Here is a 17,030-nt window from a genome sequence, read left to right on the forward strand (position 1 = left end):
CAAGTCTGGCACAAAACTGACAACACCCTGTGAATACAGCATAATTAACATATTAGAGAATAACACTTAAGACAAAAACTGAAACTGGTTCTCAGCTTCCCAACCTTCAGGCTATACGACCCAGGAAAGATTTAATAAAGTATTCACAGCATTTAGAAGAGGCCCTAAAGAGACTGTTATGTCAAACTGAGATAATCTGTTTAAAAAACCAATTATTCATATATTACACATGTTAGTGCTATACAAGCATCAGCTATTATTACTGCTTTATGATATGTGACTAGCAGAAACAGTGGCTGATGATTTAAATATATCAATATACTAAAATATACTGTGTACTAAGTTAGAGAAGTTAGATTAAAAACCTAAACACTCCTTAATAAAAAAAAAGAACAGACCATACCTGTAGAAATACTAAAAGGAGTATCTTGAAGGCCACACCAAAAAAAAATTGGCAGATTGGAATAAATTATAACTTTGTGGCAAAAGGCATTAAATACGCTTTTTAACTGACTGGGAGAAAGTACAATATATAACACAAAAATGGGGGTATAGCTCAGGGGTAGAGCATGTGACTGCACATATAACACAGGGGTAGAGCATGTGACTGCACATATAACACAAAAACCTACATAAAATACAAAAATATTCTATTATCAAAATCTACACGGACAAAAAAACTCACACAATTCATAGAACAAAGGGCTAAAAGCCAATAAACTAATTTAAAAGAAGCTCCATATCACTAGTGATCAAACAAATGAACACTCAGAAGACATCCCCTTCCTGTTATCAGGTTTATAAAACTTTACAATTAATAACAACCCAGGCAGCCAATCTATGAGGAAACAAACACCTTTATGTGTTAGCCAATGTGTAAGTGGTAAATCAAAATGCATTTTGGAGGACAAAATTGGTACATTTTGGTACCATCAAAATTTGAAATATACATGCCTCCAATTTAGCAATTTCAATGTCTTCTAATTATGATACACCTATCTTAATAAATATGATGGGGTGCTTAGAAAGAATGAGGTAAATCTGTATATGCAGACATGAAAAGGTCCAATTACATCCTAACTGAACACAGAAATCACAAATATAATGTATTCCCAATTTCTCTAACTTAAAATAAAACATTATTTATAAATGCAAATAAAAAAGCTGAAGAGAAACACAACTCTGGTAAATGATAATTAAGATATGGTGAACAGACAAGCACACCCACACTAAGAGGGAAGGTCTGCTTTTCACTTTATATAATTCTGTATCATTTCATTTCTTACATTACACTTTACTTAAATTTAAATTAAAAATAGAACTATCTTACAACCTACTAATCACACCACTGGGTATTTACCTAAAAAATACAAAAACACCAATTTGAAGGGATACATGCACCCTTATGTTGACTGCAGCATTACTTACAATATTCAAACTATGGAAGCATCAAAATGTGCATCAGACCAAATGTGCATCAACTGATGAATAAAGAAGACATAGTACACATACACAGAACATATACAATGGAATATAATTCAGCCACAAAAAGAATGAAATCTTGCCATTTACAGTGACATGGACGAAGGTAAAGGGTATAACATTAAGCAAAATAAGCCAGTCAGAGAAAGACAAATGCCATATCATTTCACTCATATGTGGAATAAAACAAAAGAAAGAAAAAAAAAGGAAGATAAACCAAAATACAAATTCTTATAGAGAACACATGGTTACCAGAGGGGATGGGTGAAATAGGTGAAAGGAATAAAGAGTACACTCATCTTGATGAGCACTGAGTAATACATGGAACTATTCAATCACTATATTGTACAACTAAACTAATCTAACACTGTATGTTAACTACACTAAAATTAAAATTTTTTTAATTAAAAATTTAAAAAAGTGGAGTTTTCAAAAAATTGGTTCAAAATATAAAGCACCAATAACCACAATTCCTAAACATTCCAGGTCATGTAGACAGATTCCTAACTAATGATAGCAAAAAAAAAAAAAAGGGGGGGGGGGAGCCAACAAATCCATGGGTAGAGTATCAATTTTAACTTTATTTAAATTTTCGAATTTTTCAAAAGTGGAAAAAATGACAAGAACATCTTAGTTTCAGATGAGTCTCACAATTTAAGTAGCAAATTTCACCAACTGAACCATAAAACACAATGTGAAATAAAATACTCTGCAATCATCAATTTCCAATTCATTCCATCTCTTACACCAGTATTTTGTATACTGCTGGGGAGGCAAGCCAAAAAGATGTCCAGGAACCGGAGAGGAACTTCTAAGTCTGAGACAGGAGAAAGCACAATGTAACAACATTGTGAGCACACCACCAAGTTTTTCCTTAAATCTGAGCCTTTACACTATCAATGAGTATCTGACCAACAATTTAAAAAGTATGAAAAGCATTAATCTCAGAATCAACCACCACACATTCCTAATTCTAGAACATTTCGAAAAATGAAGTCATTCCTTGCTTTTCCTGACTAATTACCAGAATTCCAGAAGGAAGAACTTCTAAAACAGAAATAAAATTTCAAAACTGAAAATAAATCAAGCTCTTTTACCATCCCTACAAAAGAAATTAATTAGGAAAGGATATAGTATTGAGAAAAACATTTTTTCACGGAAGTCCAAGCGAACAGGTACAGTAGTAATTAGCAGCATCACCACTACCAGTTCATAGTACTACCCACCAGTAACCTACTTCACATTCCTTAATTTTTAGCAATCACTTTGCCACTTTGTTTCCCTGTGTCTTCCCATACCATCTATGACATTTCCCTAAAGGACACAAATACACACACCAAGACTACAGTTACAGATCTCCTTATAAAAAAGTTCTTAGTACCCACTTTTGGTGGAAGTGAACTATAAAAGAAAAAAGTGAGTAAAGTGAAACCTATACCATTATACCATTAGGGAGCAGGCTCACGGTGCCCAGACACAATTAAGTTACAACATGCCTTGATTTACCAAAAACAAGAGTGCCCCCACGAACTTAGAGCAAGTAATTAAAATCTAGGTTGAATATTAGAATGGAAATGCTTTCAGGCTGTCAGGAGTGCCATAATTCTTTGGTTTCCTGGTATATAACACCTACGGTTAATGGGAACTCAAAATTTACCATTAAAAATTACAGGAAAGGGACGCCTGGGTGGCTCAGTCGGTTAAGCGTCCGACTTCAACTCAGGTCACGATCTCACGGTCCGTGAGTTCGAGCCCCGCGTCGGGCTCTGGGCTGATGGCTCAGAGCCTGGAGCCTGCTTCCAATTCTGTGTCTCCCTCTCTCTCTGCCCCTCCCCCGTTCATGCTCTCTGTCTCAAAAATAAATAAACGTTAAAAAAAATGTTTTTTTTAAAAATTACAGGAAAAAAAGGCAAATAACTAAATGAATTGATGTGCAAAGTGCTCAGACCATTGTCTGGCACAGAGTAGGTACTGGTAAGTGCTTATAAAAACATTTAGACAGCTATTTCATCTGTATAGGTTCTCCTATACCTCTGGTTTCCCTACCCCCGCCCTACATAAACTAGGTACAAAGGAAACCTGAAAATTCTTTCAGTATTATCAAACCAACTCCCTGTGAGAAATATATTCAGCATATTAGAGCACTTGAAGGAATTATGTCAATTCCTTGAAAATCACAAATTTCTATCTCCAACAAACTCATAACACCTCTATTTGACAAGTATTTCCAAGTTTCATTTTACATAACATCAGGCATATTAACCAACACTTACTTAAGACAGACATCTAAAATCTACTAAGTGTAAAAAAAAAAAAAAAAAAAAAAAGCTATACACAAAGAAGCAATACTATATGATCTCACTTTTATTTTTAAGAATAGGTGAGAGCGAGGGGCGCCTGGGTGGCTCAGTCAGTTGAGCGTCCGACTTCAGCTCGGGTCATGATCTCACAGCCTGTGAGTTCAAGCCCCGCGTCGAGCCCTGTGCTGACTGCTCAGAGCCTGGAGCCTGTTTCAGATTCTGTGTCTCCCTCTCTCTGACCCTCCCCCGTTCATGCTCTGTCCCTCTCTGTCTCAAAAATAAATAAACGTTATAAAAAAAAAAAAAAAGAATAGGTGAGAGCGAGCCTGGGAATGACAAAAATGGTTAACAGCAGTTTTGTTCTCTCAGCAGCAATTCCTGTTTAGTCCTTTGTGTTTTTCTGTACTTTTAAAATTTTCCAGACATTTCTAAAATATTCAACAAGGCAATATGCTAAATACAATATTTCACAGTTACGTATCAACGATATCAACGTTCACCATATTAAAGGATACCTTTTACAAAGACACTAAAAAAAAAGCACAAGAGAATTTTCAAGTAATTAGCAAAAAGAAGGAAAACAGCAACCAACACCACACAGTTGTGTCAGATTTTATACAAACCAATACAAAGGTACTACCATGTTTAATTCCCAAATTATTTTCATTTTAGTGGTAAAAAAAATTAATCAAGGCCACAAAGGTAAAAATGGTAAAGCTGAGACAATGAATCCCTGTTCTGATTCCAAAACTCAAGCACTACTATATTACACAGCCAATTAACAATACAAAGAATAGAGAAGAGGAATTATATTTATTCTCTATCAGCTAAAGAGACTTTCCTACAAGGATATTTAAAACAAAACAAAAAAAAGCACAAGAAAATAAAACTTAAAATACGTACCTCTACTTCGTCTCCTTCACTAATTTCTTTTTTTATATCAGGCGGTGGTGGTAATCTAACTTCATTAAATGGAACCTGGCGTTCTGGCTGCCAGCTGAAGGATCAGAAAAATAATTAACAATTTTAGAATAGATTATTCTATAAGCCCCTAATATGGAAACTATACAGTCTATGCTTAGAGGTATATATTTTTCAAGTTAATCATTTAGCTTTCCCTAAGGAAAAACAAGCTTCGTTCATATTATTTTTCCAAGTAATGAGTTTGTTGAGGTAAAACAGACTTTGCAAGACTGTTGATGAAGTTTCTAAATTAACATTAATAGTAATTATGTATCACCATCCAAATTACTCATCCTAAGGGAATACATACGTTATCCTAAAAATGAAATAGGCTAAGTTCATAGTAGTAATTTAGACTCAAAATAATGTCACATCTACACTGCTGCCAATAAACGGCAGTGCAATCAACTTTTCTCAATTTTACAAGTAAATGATCTATCAAGGAACAGAATTTCAGAGATTATAAAATATTAGCTGCATAATGTGTACATGTTCACAGAAACACAGAAAATTACTCAATTATTTTGCATGCCTGAATTATAAAAGATTTTCCTACACAGAATTTATGTTTTCTGCAATGAATTCATACAACAATCTTAAAACCTGGGAAAAGTTTACTTTCAATCTTTGTAGCAAATACTGTATTAGAACAAATTTAGGAGGTGCCTGGGTGGCTCAATCCGTTAAGTGTCTGAGTCTTGATTTCTGCTCAGGTCATGATCTCACAGTTCATTAGATCAACCCCCAGGCTGAGGGAGTGGAGCCTGCTTGGGATTCTCGCTTTCCCCCCTCTCTCTGCCCCTGACTTGCACACACGCACGTGTGCTCTCTCAAACTAAAAATTTAGCTGTTGCTTAACTCACATTTTTTGTATGGATATTCCTACTCTAAGTTCTAATAGGTCATTCATATGCCTGGGAGGTACATCACCACATGAATTCCTATAGCTTCCAGGTGCAAATGCTGTGCAAAACATCAGGAGATAAGGAATATTTTTGAGTGCTTTCTTTTCACCATTACAGTCTAAATGGCAGCTGCTAAAGGCAGAAATCATTCCAACACTTGTTTCTACATGAAAACAGCTGCTGGGCAGCTACCTTTTAAAAAGTGGAAGTTGAAGATTTCTTTTCTGACCTTTAATTATACAATGCTCCTTTATAGCTCTTCCTAACCAAGTTTTAAAACTACATGACCTAGATCTTACAACAGTTATAAAACTGATTATTACTCCTTATTAATATCCAGCTTAAATTAAAAGCAGCCCAATACTCAACTCGGACTACTAGTAGCCATGTGAAAGGCCTTCTACATCATTTCAACATTCTTGGATTTTAAGAATTAAGCATTGCATAATCCCATTTGTGCCACCCATTTTTACAAAAAATACTGATTCCTGTTCACCTATGTTTTGGAAAAAAAAAGAAAGTCATGAAAAAGTGACAAGTACATTGTGGGCAGAAAAATGGTGAAAAGTCATCAAAACTAGAATTACTTGAACTGATAAGATGATCAAACAACCAAAGATCCCCACCCAAGAGCAAAATCACTTTCACTGGCAACAGGAATATCCAAAAGCAAACACCAATTTAGCACAACCAATCGTTAAAATCAAGGTCTGTATCGATTTAAAAAAAATAACTTACTTGTTCTCAAAAACAACTGTGAGGGAGTCTTCATGAACATCTTTGATAAATCCCTGTGAAAAACAAAAACATTATCAAAAGCATATCAATATTCAATCAAAGGTTATACTGGGGTGCCTTGCTGGCTCTGTCAGTAGAGCATGTGACTCTTGATCTCAGGGTCATGAGTTCAAGCCCCATTTGGGGCACAGAATGAAATTATGAGAATTTAAAACATTTAATAGTCACCATAGTACTTGGTGAAATTATGATTATAAACACTAAATTATAATCAACTGTTAGTAAAAAGCATGACTTCATTCTCAATACTAACCTCCCATTAATTTAATCTCATTTTTTCCTAACTTCCCATCTTCCTTCACTTAAAAAAAAAACGGGGGGCTACAGTAAATACATTGTTGCAAAACCATTGTGGGATGAATATAAAGATTCTCAATAAAAATCAGGGGTCATTTTCTAGTTGAGTATTTTTAATCTATCGTCATCTGACTGATGCAACTGAAAGAAACTGTCAGAGGACATTCAAGAGAGCAAAGGACTTAGGTGTAGAATAATGGTTCAAGTGCTTGCTCCACGACTGTACACCTTGGGAAAGCAGTCCTTGGCACTTGTATGATTACAACTGACATTAAATGATACTTTATATTACTGTCACACAGAACTGCAAAGTTCTCAGCCTTAGTCAAATGCTTACACACACACTTTGAACCACAAGATATTCAGTAAATAATTTTCTAAAACATTTTTATCACACTAAACTCCATAATGTCCACTAAAAACTAGCTAAATAAAGAACACACTTGCAGTATCTGCTTAAAACAAAGCAGGAATGAACATATCCTGTTGACCTCATCTTCCTCCCAAAGTCCATTAAATAGCACTAAAGGAATTTTAAGACGTAAACTGACACAAGAATAAAGACAATAAAGAGAAAACATTACAACAAAACTTTAGAAATTTACAAAACAGAAGAGTAAATGTCAGTTATTTAAAAAACAAACCAACAATTACTAACATTGAATACTTACTACATCAGACATAATTCTAAGCAAATTAGCAAACCCAACACTGAAACAAACTGGCAGTGGAAAAACCAAAAAGCAAGATCAGTACTACAGAAAACTTTTGGAACTACAGACAGAAATTCTTAAAAAAGGAGAGAGTAACAGATGTGGCTTAATACAAAAACATTTTCCTTAATAATGCAGACTCACCAATCACAGAATGTAGGTAACTAATAAATCTAAGGTCAGTGCACTCTTCTCACGTTTGCTAACTCAATTAACTGCATCATTTTGTATTTGGCCCTGATTCTCACTCCAGCTTCAAATGTCTATTACCTGCTTTGTTTGTGTACTTTGGGACATTTCAATGCAAATATCCTCATATGAGGCCTAAAATTCAGAATACATTCCTTTTAAGAGTGTTATAGAAGCTCCAGCCATGCAATTCTGGAGATCTTTTTATTCCTTTCTTCCTTAAAGTTAAAAATTAAGAGCTAGGGGCGCCTGGGTGGCTCAGTCGGTTAAGCGTCCGACTTTGGCTCAGGTCACGATCTCACAGTCTGAGTTCAAGCCCCACATCGGGTTCTGTGATGACAGCGTAGAGCCTGGAGCCTGCTTCAGATTCTGTCTCCCTCTCTCTCTGCCCCTCCCCTGCTCACGCTCTCTCTCTCTCAAAAATAAACATTAATAAATAAGTAAATAAATACATAAATAAATAAATAAATATTAAGAGCTAACATTCCACTTCTGATTATCTGACCATGCTATAATGACAGCCTAGCCATTTTCTTTATTTCTAGTAGGTCCAGCCACACATCCACTTTAAGCAATAATTTTGGTCATCACTTTCATAGTTACATCACCAACAAATTAATACCCATAACATCTGTAAGGAATACTTCAGAAACTGAAAATTTCCAAGTTCACGAATATGACAATAAAACACATCTTGCCATCAGAAATGAGTCCTATTTCCAACTTTCACTAGTTTTCTAGTCCTTCAGAAACCACTTTCAGAGTCTAGAATGTTTCACTAAGTAATCCTTAAGATTTCTGTATAGTTTACACAGTGAATTCGTTCAAATAAGAACTTCAAGCCACTGGGGAAATTCCACCCTTCGTTACAGTAAAAATCTTTTTTTTATCCTATCTAAAATTCAATGCTTATTCATCTCTTTCCAGCCCCATCCCCTTTACTTCCATCACCAACACCAGCTTTATTTGGATGCACATTTTCCACAAACTTTAAGAGAAAATACAACTCTAGACACCTATTCTAATTACTTAATACCCCTCAATCATGAGATTAAGCAGATTAAGAATTGGACACCCAGGAGGTACCTGGGTGGCTCAGTCAGTTACATCCTACTCTGGATTTCAGTTCAGGTCACTGATCAGCTCAAATCACTGATCTCCTGTTTATGAGATTGAGCCCCGAGTCTGGCAAGGAGCCTGCTTGGGATTCTCTCTCTCCCTCTTTCTGTCCCTCCCCTACTGCCTCTCTTTCACTCAAAATAAACCGGTTAAAAAAAAAAAAAAAAAAAAGAATTTAAAACCCGGTTCTTAAAATGTATTTGGGCTGTGATGAACAGTTAGGAAACATGTTCTAATCCCCAAATTCTAGATTCTAAGGATAAGGTACCTCTAATGGCCAGATCTCTATGAAACTTTGTCCATTTAATTCAGGACTCAGTCCACACTCCTGAAATTATTTCTGTACATTCAAAGTCACCAGAATGATGATGCTAGGTCCCTATACACTCAAGACCCAAAATGGCAGGGTTGGGTCTTTGCCAAAATCTTGGGAGTCAGGGGACACTGAATTACAAAGGTCACATTTCTCTGCACAAAGCAGTAGGGGGCTTTATGACTAAGTCTTCACAACTTCTGTCCACCTTGTATTCTAGTCCAACCTTTGGGGATTTGTTTCTCTCTTCCTATTCACTATTCATCTGGCCCAGAACCCATATTTCTCAGAACAAAATCTTTGAGATTTCTTTCTTTTCTTCCCATAGCTATGCAAACATGGAAGATTCATCATTACAAAACGGTCTCTTTATATGATTATATGTAACACTATTAACTATAATTTAAAATAGCATCAATAAGCAACAAGGCAGTATACCACATCTAAAATGTGATGAAATATCTTTAGGGGCACTTGGGTGGCTCAGTCGGTTAACCGTCCAACTCTTGATTTCAGCTCAGGTCATGATCTGTTTTTGAATTCGAAGCCTATTTCAGGGCACTGTCAGCGCAGAGCCTGCCTGGGATTCTCTCTCTCTGCCCCTCCCTTGTTCATGATTGCTCACTCTCTCACTCTCAAAATAAACTTAAAAAAAAAAAAAAAAAACTTAAAAAAATTAAAAACATATATGTATCTTTAAAATGCTACCCCCGGGGCACCTGGGTGGCTCAGTCGGTTAAGCGTCCGACTTTGGCTCAGGTCATGATCTCGCAGTTCGTGAGTTCAAGCCCCGTGTCAGGCTCTGTGCTGACGGCTCAGAGCCTGGAGCCTGCTTCTGATTCTGTGTCTCCCTCTCTCTCTGACCCTCTCCCATTCATGCTCTGTCTCTGTCTCAAAAATAAACGTTAAAAAAATAAATAAATAAAAGTAAATTCTTTAAAAAAATAAAAATAAAAAAAATAAAATAAAATAAAATGCTACTCCCAACAAAACAACAAATAGAACATTACATAGTAAAAACCTCAGAATGTCATGAACCATGTATAAAATTGAGATAAGGGACACGATGAACAGCAAGAATCCCTGAGCTATAGAAGAACTGCCTGAAGTGATTTTTCAAAAGTATTTTCAAAAGTATTTTTCAAAAATAATTTTTTCTTTAAATTTCAACAATTCAAGCATTAAAGCAAAAAGCAGCTGGAAAATAAAACAGACAAAAAATATTCTAATAGCAGTAGCAATGAAAAAATATAATCTTAGGTATGCCTCCACAGTTAAAACAACATAAATGTACAGGACCTATGTACATAAATTTGAAATTCAACTGATGAACATAAGTAGAATACTCAGGAAAATGTTAAATCCTATCACATTCTTTGATAGGAGATCTTGATATTGTAAAATTTTCAATATGCCCTTCTATGAGACCCCACTAAAATACTGAGAATGATGATTCCATTGGGGGAAAAGGGGCTATATTAATAAAATTACACCAAAGTCTGTTTAAAAAAAAGAAAGAAAGAAAACACTCAAAAAGGAAACTTAAGTGGGGGTAGGAAGTAAAGATAACACTATCCCAATCAAATATTTTAAGTTTTAAGTAATCACTACACCCAACGTGGGGCTCAAACTCACGACCAAGATCAAAAGTCAGATGTTCTGTGGACTCAGCCAGCCAGGCACCCCTATGCCTACCAAATAGTAAAGCTTATTTTAAAGCTACAATAACCAAGATAAAAGAAAACACATTTTAAAGGAAAACAGATTCCAGAAACAGGTCCAAGTCACTTAGGAAATTACAAATAGAGGGAGGAATGGATTGTTTTTAAATGGTACTGGGACACTTGGATAATTATTGGAAAAAAAATGAAATAGATGTTTTCACCAAAAATAGAATTAATGGATGAAAGACCCAAAGTGTTTTAAATCAATAAAGATCCCAAACCACAAGTTACTTTTAACTTCAGAGTAAGGACGGCCTTTCTAACCAAATAAACAAAACCCAAAAGCCACAAAAAGTTTGACAAGCTTACAATACCTAAAAGCTAAAATAGGTAAACAATCATCACATGAAAAGAGTAGAAGAGGATGGAACACAGCAGAGTTAAATTCCCAATTTATAAGTGTCAAGTGACCTAAAAGCTGAACAAAGCTAATAAGCAAAAGTAACAATGGGTATGAACTATATGAAGGAGTAATCACAGAAAAAGTTGTAATTTCAGTAATATACAAATCCTCTTTAAAATCTTATGTTTACTGTCAATTCCTATGAACTTCCCTTTTCTCCTTTCTATCTTGCATATCCTTCCTTATCAGAATATAAACAGTAACCTCATTTTTTTTAACATTTGCATAATGTATTTAGCAATTTTGAGGTGAGAGCTTAAATTGTCTGTGGAAAGAACAAGGTGCACAGAATTATCTACCTAAAAGGCAGAAAACACTACAGCTGAAAAACAGTTTTCAACTTGATGAAGGTAGTCATGGGAGGGTGTAGGGGGTGAATCTTACTGATTAAACAGAAAAAAACATGGTATGAATTACTTCAGGAATGGGAAGAATGAGATTATAAATATAGTCAAATATCAGGACAGATGAATCAGGGACCCTGTCTGTGGAAAAGTTAACTAATAATCCTGAAGATAAAATTTCTACCAGGGCGCCTAACTGGCTCAGTAGTAGAGCACACCTGGACCTTGGAACCTTGAGTTCAAGCCACACGTTGGGCGTAAAGTTTACCTAAAAAAAAAATGTATTTTTCTTTTATAGCCCTTCCAGATCCTTCATTTTTGTAAAAGGGAAGCTGAAACCACATGCACAGCCCCCAAATTCACTCCATAAGAGGCTGTAAATGCTGAATTTAAAAACTCATCTTCTAGGGGCAACTGGGTGGCTCCACATCAGGTTCGTTACTGTCAGCCTGTTAGCACAGAGCCCGCTTTAGATCCTCTGGCTCCTGTCTCTGTGCCCCCCCCCCGGGGCTCCCCCAAAATTAAAAACAAATTTTTTAATTCTATATTTCTGGATGCCTTTTCCAATGTGTTAAAACATCACAGCTGATGGCTTAATTATAAGCAAATCTGTGACAAAACACTGTATTTCTAAAAATTAAGTGGATTAAAAAATTATATATTAAAGGCACTGAGCTCAGTTTCTTAGATCCTTTGTTTCCTCTGTGCTAACTCTCCATTTCCCCAGCTACATCAGTAAAAGTTACTGCTGTGCATAAATAGGATTATGAAAACATAACTCATGAGAAAGGAAAAGTTGACAGCATATAAAAATTCACCTCAGGTCTTCCTCTGCCACCACCACCCCCAAAAACTACCCCCAAAAACTACCCCCATGGATTTGATGATCACTTGTTATCCCTCGATCAATTACCTACTTATTTACTGATTGTCTGGCCCCAGTCTACCTTCCTAGCTCTTCACTTCTAATTTAATCTCTCTGAAATCAGGATACATCTTAAAATTGATGGCATCTTAAGAGAACAGCAGATAGGCACATGGCAGCCAGGATATAAATGTCACTGAACACCCTCAAACTCGGTTTGCTTGCAATTTTCTGTGGCACTTGACTGCAACCTCTCGGCATTTCATTCAGCAAACCAACAAAGCAAGGATAAAGGTTTCTTACCAGAAGGTAGTTCTGTTGACACCTTCTGATAAAATCAAGAAAACACCAGCACCAAAACTTACAGAGTGGACGAAAATTCTTGCAAGAAAACCCTGGAGTTAATACAGGAGAGTTCTTTTTTTTTTTTTTTTTAATTTTTTTTAACGTTTTATTTATTTTTGAGACAGAGAGAGACAGAGCATGAACGGGGGAGGGGCAGAGAGAGAGGGAGACAGAATCGGAAGCAGGCTCCAGGCTCCGAGCCATCAGCCCAGAGCCCGACGCGGGGCTCGAACTCACGGAACGCGAGATCGTGACCTGAGCCGAAGTCGGACGTTTAACCGACTGAGCCACCCAGGCGCCCCCAGGAGAGTTCTTTTTAAAGTATGCTTGCAACATCAATGCTCTCTTTGGCACTGAGGAAGATACTGTAAGTAGAAACACAATCACCTGAATGTGAAGATACTTTAACTAATTTAATTTGCTTACTCCTTCCATTTTATGCATTCAAATGTTTAAGAAACCCTTCAGGAGCCCCTGGCCCACTCAGTCTTGAGCATGCAACTCTTTCGGGGTTGTAAGTTTGAGCTCCACGTTGAGTGCAGAGATTACTTAAAAAATAAAATACTGAAAAATAAATAAAGGGGTGCCTGGTGGCTCAGTTAAGTGTCCAACTCTTGATTTCGGCTCAGGTCATGATCTCACGCTTCATGAGTTCAAGCCATGCACGGGGCTCTACACTGACAGTGCAGAGCCTGCTTGGAATTCTCTGCCTCTCCCCCACTCTCTCTCAAAATAAATAAACTTTAATAAATAATCTTTCAATAAACATCAACATCCACTAAGATTAACTGGCAATATTTCTTAGTGCCACTTAGAACTGATACCACTTTAGATACAATGAAATTGTACATATCTCCCACGAACTTACCAAATCTGTGTACAGAAAAGTAACCTATTCCTTGGACTCTAAACCCCAATTTCAACTGTACAGGTCATCTCTGCTGCTGGCTCACTCTCCTACCTCAAACCAACATGTCAACAATCAGAATCATCTCTTGTCCTGCTCTGCACTCTACACGTTATGATCCATTTTACAAGGGTAAAAATAAGGCAACTGAATATAGCACACAGTATTTCTCAACCAGGGTATTAAGAGAATACATACAATCCATTCACTAAGCATTACCATGTGTGATGAACTTCTCTCCCATGCATCTAGAATGGTACAAGCTATGCACTAACCTCGGAAAAATTAAAGAAAATAGTGCTTCTATATAATTCAGATGAAACTCTATCAGATTATAACGGACTTAGATAATAGGTTCCCAAATACAGGTCATCATCATTGCCTAATTTTTTATGTCTCAATTTGTAAGCTAAAGGAATCAAAGCTTCTTAAATCAAGGTATTCCCACGCACTCAAAGGTGTGCCAGAAGTACTTAAAACTACTCCTCTCCCTAAAAAAATACCATCTAAAAACCTTCCTCCCAGTGCTTTTATGTCAAGTAATATTTCACATTTAAACATTTTATGTTTCTGGACTATATATTCAGGTAACAGATATAAAAAGACCTCATTAAGGAAGGGGGAAAACATTCTTGCTAAAAAGACTAGAGTGCAATGGTTTCACTGTTTGGGTTTGTTTTTTTAAGATTTTTTAATTTTTAAGTAATCTCTACACCCAACATGGGACTTGAACTCACGACCCTGAGACCAAGAGTCCTATGCTCTTCCAACTGAGCCAGCCAGGTGCCCCCAGTGTTTTCGCTGTTAAAGACTGGGTGGCATATACACTACTTACTATGTGATTGGTAAAACAAGAGGGCCCCAGGGCAGTAAGGTAAGGGTAAGACTCCTAGGTGGCTGCATTTTTGCCACAAAACATGTCACACATCCTCCTTCAAGGACTCTTTACGGTCTTCCCAGAGCACTCCAGAAGACTTTCTGCAGCAATTCTCAGGATATTCTATCAACCCTGAATGAGACCCAGCTCTCCTGGATGCTGGATATCCTCCTCATAATTCCCACACATGCAAAAACAAAACAAAACACCTTTAAAACAACAGATGATTTTTTAATACATGGTACTAGCACATTTGCCTATGAATATTCAAACATAAGTCTTATAATTAAGATAAAATAAATGAAAACACCACAAAAGAATTTAGGAAATTATATGTATAAACATGACACAGGCTGTGTTTAGCCAGGACTAGAAACTCTGGTTTCTGTCGAGGAAAAAAATAGTTCAGTATGTAAAACATAAAACTTCTCTACAACCCAGAGATACCAAAAAGTCAACAAGAATTAAATGAGAAGGGGACACTCTTAACAATAAATGAATCCTAAGAGATCTCAAAAAGTGACAAAAGGCACAACAGGAATATGGGCAAACATCGAACAATTTACAGAAAAGCAGATCCAAATGGCCAACAAACATTAAAATTCTCACATAGAAATCTGCAAATCAAAGTTCCGATATGATAATCCTTTAGGTCCAACAGAAACTGGCCAAAATTAAAAATTATAGAACCAATTTTCTGGCAACGATGTAAAGAAAAGCATTTACATTTACTGACGGAGGAAATACAAAGGGTCAAGCCCTGTGGCAAGTAATGTTAACATTTATTAAAGTTAAAAAAGCTCTCTTCCACCAACCTATCCCATTCTTCGAAACTTATCCAATGGAAACATGTGGAGTAGCAAAAATGTGAGAACAAAGTGAGTGTCTATTAACTGGGGAATGGCTGGATTTCATAATTCTTGCCATGGAACATTATATGACCATTTAAAAATAAATTACACTCCAAGTGAAAACAGCCAAAATAGATTATCATACTTACATAGAGCAATACTAAAAAAAAAAAAAAAAAAAACAAACCCTACATTCGTGCATAGATATTTATCTATGCACCATTATAGGAGTACAGAGAAAAATCTAGGATACGCTCTGGTTATGCTACCTAAAATGGAGTGTGAATGAGAGGAGATTAAGTGGCAAATGGGAGCAAGGAAAAAAACTTAAAGCAAGTTCATGAATACTTAATGCATGGGTGTATAATTATACATATGTGTATGTATAAATATATCTTAAAACACTTTGTCAACCAGCACTTTTTCCATACAGCACATTTATACACTTTTTTAATTTTTCCATCTCTAGAGATCTCAATTCTGCATTCTAATTAACAAACTAGTTTGATGCTTACAACACCTAAAAGATGTGAATTGTAATTTGATTCCAGTAGCAGGCACAACCATTCAAGACTGATACTGCAATCAAATTTAACTTCAAACAGTATTTTTTTGAAGGGGCGCCGGGGTGACTCATTTGGTTAAGTGCCCAACTTCAGCTCAGGTCATAACCTCACAGTTTGAGGGTTCAAGCCCCACATCAGGCTCTGTGCTGGCAGCTGAGAGCCTGGAGCCTGCTTCAGATTCTGTGTCTCCCTCTCTCTCTCTCTCTGCCCCTCCCCGGCTCTCACTCTCACTCTCAAAATTAAACATTAAAAAAAAAAATGTTTTTTGTTTTTTTTTAAACCTACATAACTAAATCTAGAAATGGACATCATTTCAAATCAATGGACACATGTTCCACAGATAAAAGTCTGCAAATTTACTAAATATGTTATACATTAAATTATTGGATAATGGGGTAAATTTTACCATGGAAAAAATTATTTCAGGTAAACCTCCAGCATTCCTTAGTATTGAGCACTTAAGAGTTCTGAATAAAAAAAAAAAAAAAAAAAGAAAATGACAATGAGGCACCTGGGTGGCTCAATGACTTTGGCTCAGGTTGCAATCTCGTGGTTTCTGAGTTCGAGCCCCGTGTTGGGTTCTGTGCTGACGGCTTGGAGCCTGGAAACCTGCTTTGGATTCTGTGTCTCCCTCTCTATCTGCCCGTCCTCTATTCATGCTCTGTCTCCCTCTCTCAAAAATAAACATTAAAAAAAAAAAAAAAAACTAAAAAAATAAATCTTAAAAAAAATAAAAATAAATTTTAAAAAATGACAATATGAGAATTTCCTAAGGATGTATAAATACCTACTAATGCTTACATACCACAATGTCCTTGGATTGTTAATTTCACAAATTTATAATACCCAACAGTTCTCCTTGAAAATGGAATTACTTGAGGCACCTGGGTGGCTCAGTTAAGCATCCGACTTCGGCTCAGGTAACAATCTCATGATTTGTGAGTTCGAGTCCAGCACCGGGCTCTGTGCTGACATCTCAGAGCCTGCAGCCTGCATCAGATTATGTGTCTCCTCTCTCTGCCCCTCCCCAACTTGGGCTCTGTCTCTCTAGGTCTGTCAAAAAATAAAT

General features: G+C 36.3%; 1 protein-coding gene across 5 annotated transcripts in view; it reads right to left on the reverse strand.

Annotated features, from left to right (window-relative positions):
* FXR1 (FMR1 autosomal homolog 1) overlaps nucleotides 1–17,030 on the reverse strand; it is a 60,662-nt gene that overhangs the window by 33,953 nt on the left and 9,679 nt on the right. For all 5 annotated transcript variants that reach the window (XM_007094569.3, XM_007094571.3, XM_007094570.3 and 2 more), the window contains exons 2-3: nucleotides 6,389–6,441; nucleotides 4,686–4,779 (exon numbers count right to left, since the gene is read on the reverse strand). In XM_007094569.3, coding sequence (XP_007094631.1) covers nucleotides 4,686–4,779; nucleotides 6,389–6,441 — 147 coding nt within the window. The remainder of the gene's footprint in view (nucleotides 1–4,685; nucleotides 4,780–6,388; nucleotides 6,442–17,030) is intronic.

This window comes from Panthera tigris, chromosome C2 (genome assembly GCF_018350195.1).
Source record: "Panthera tigris isolate Pti1 chromosome C2, P.tigris_Pti1_mat1.1, whole genome shotgun sequence".
Taxonomy (NCBI): Eukaryota; Metazoa; Chordata; class Mammalia; order Carnivora; family Felidae; genus Panthera; species Panthera tigris.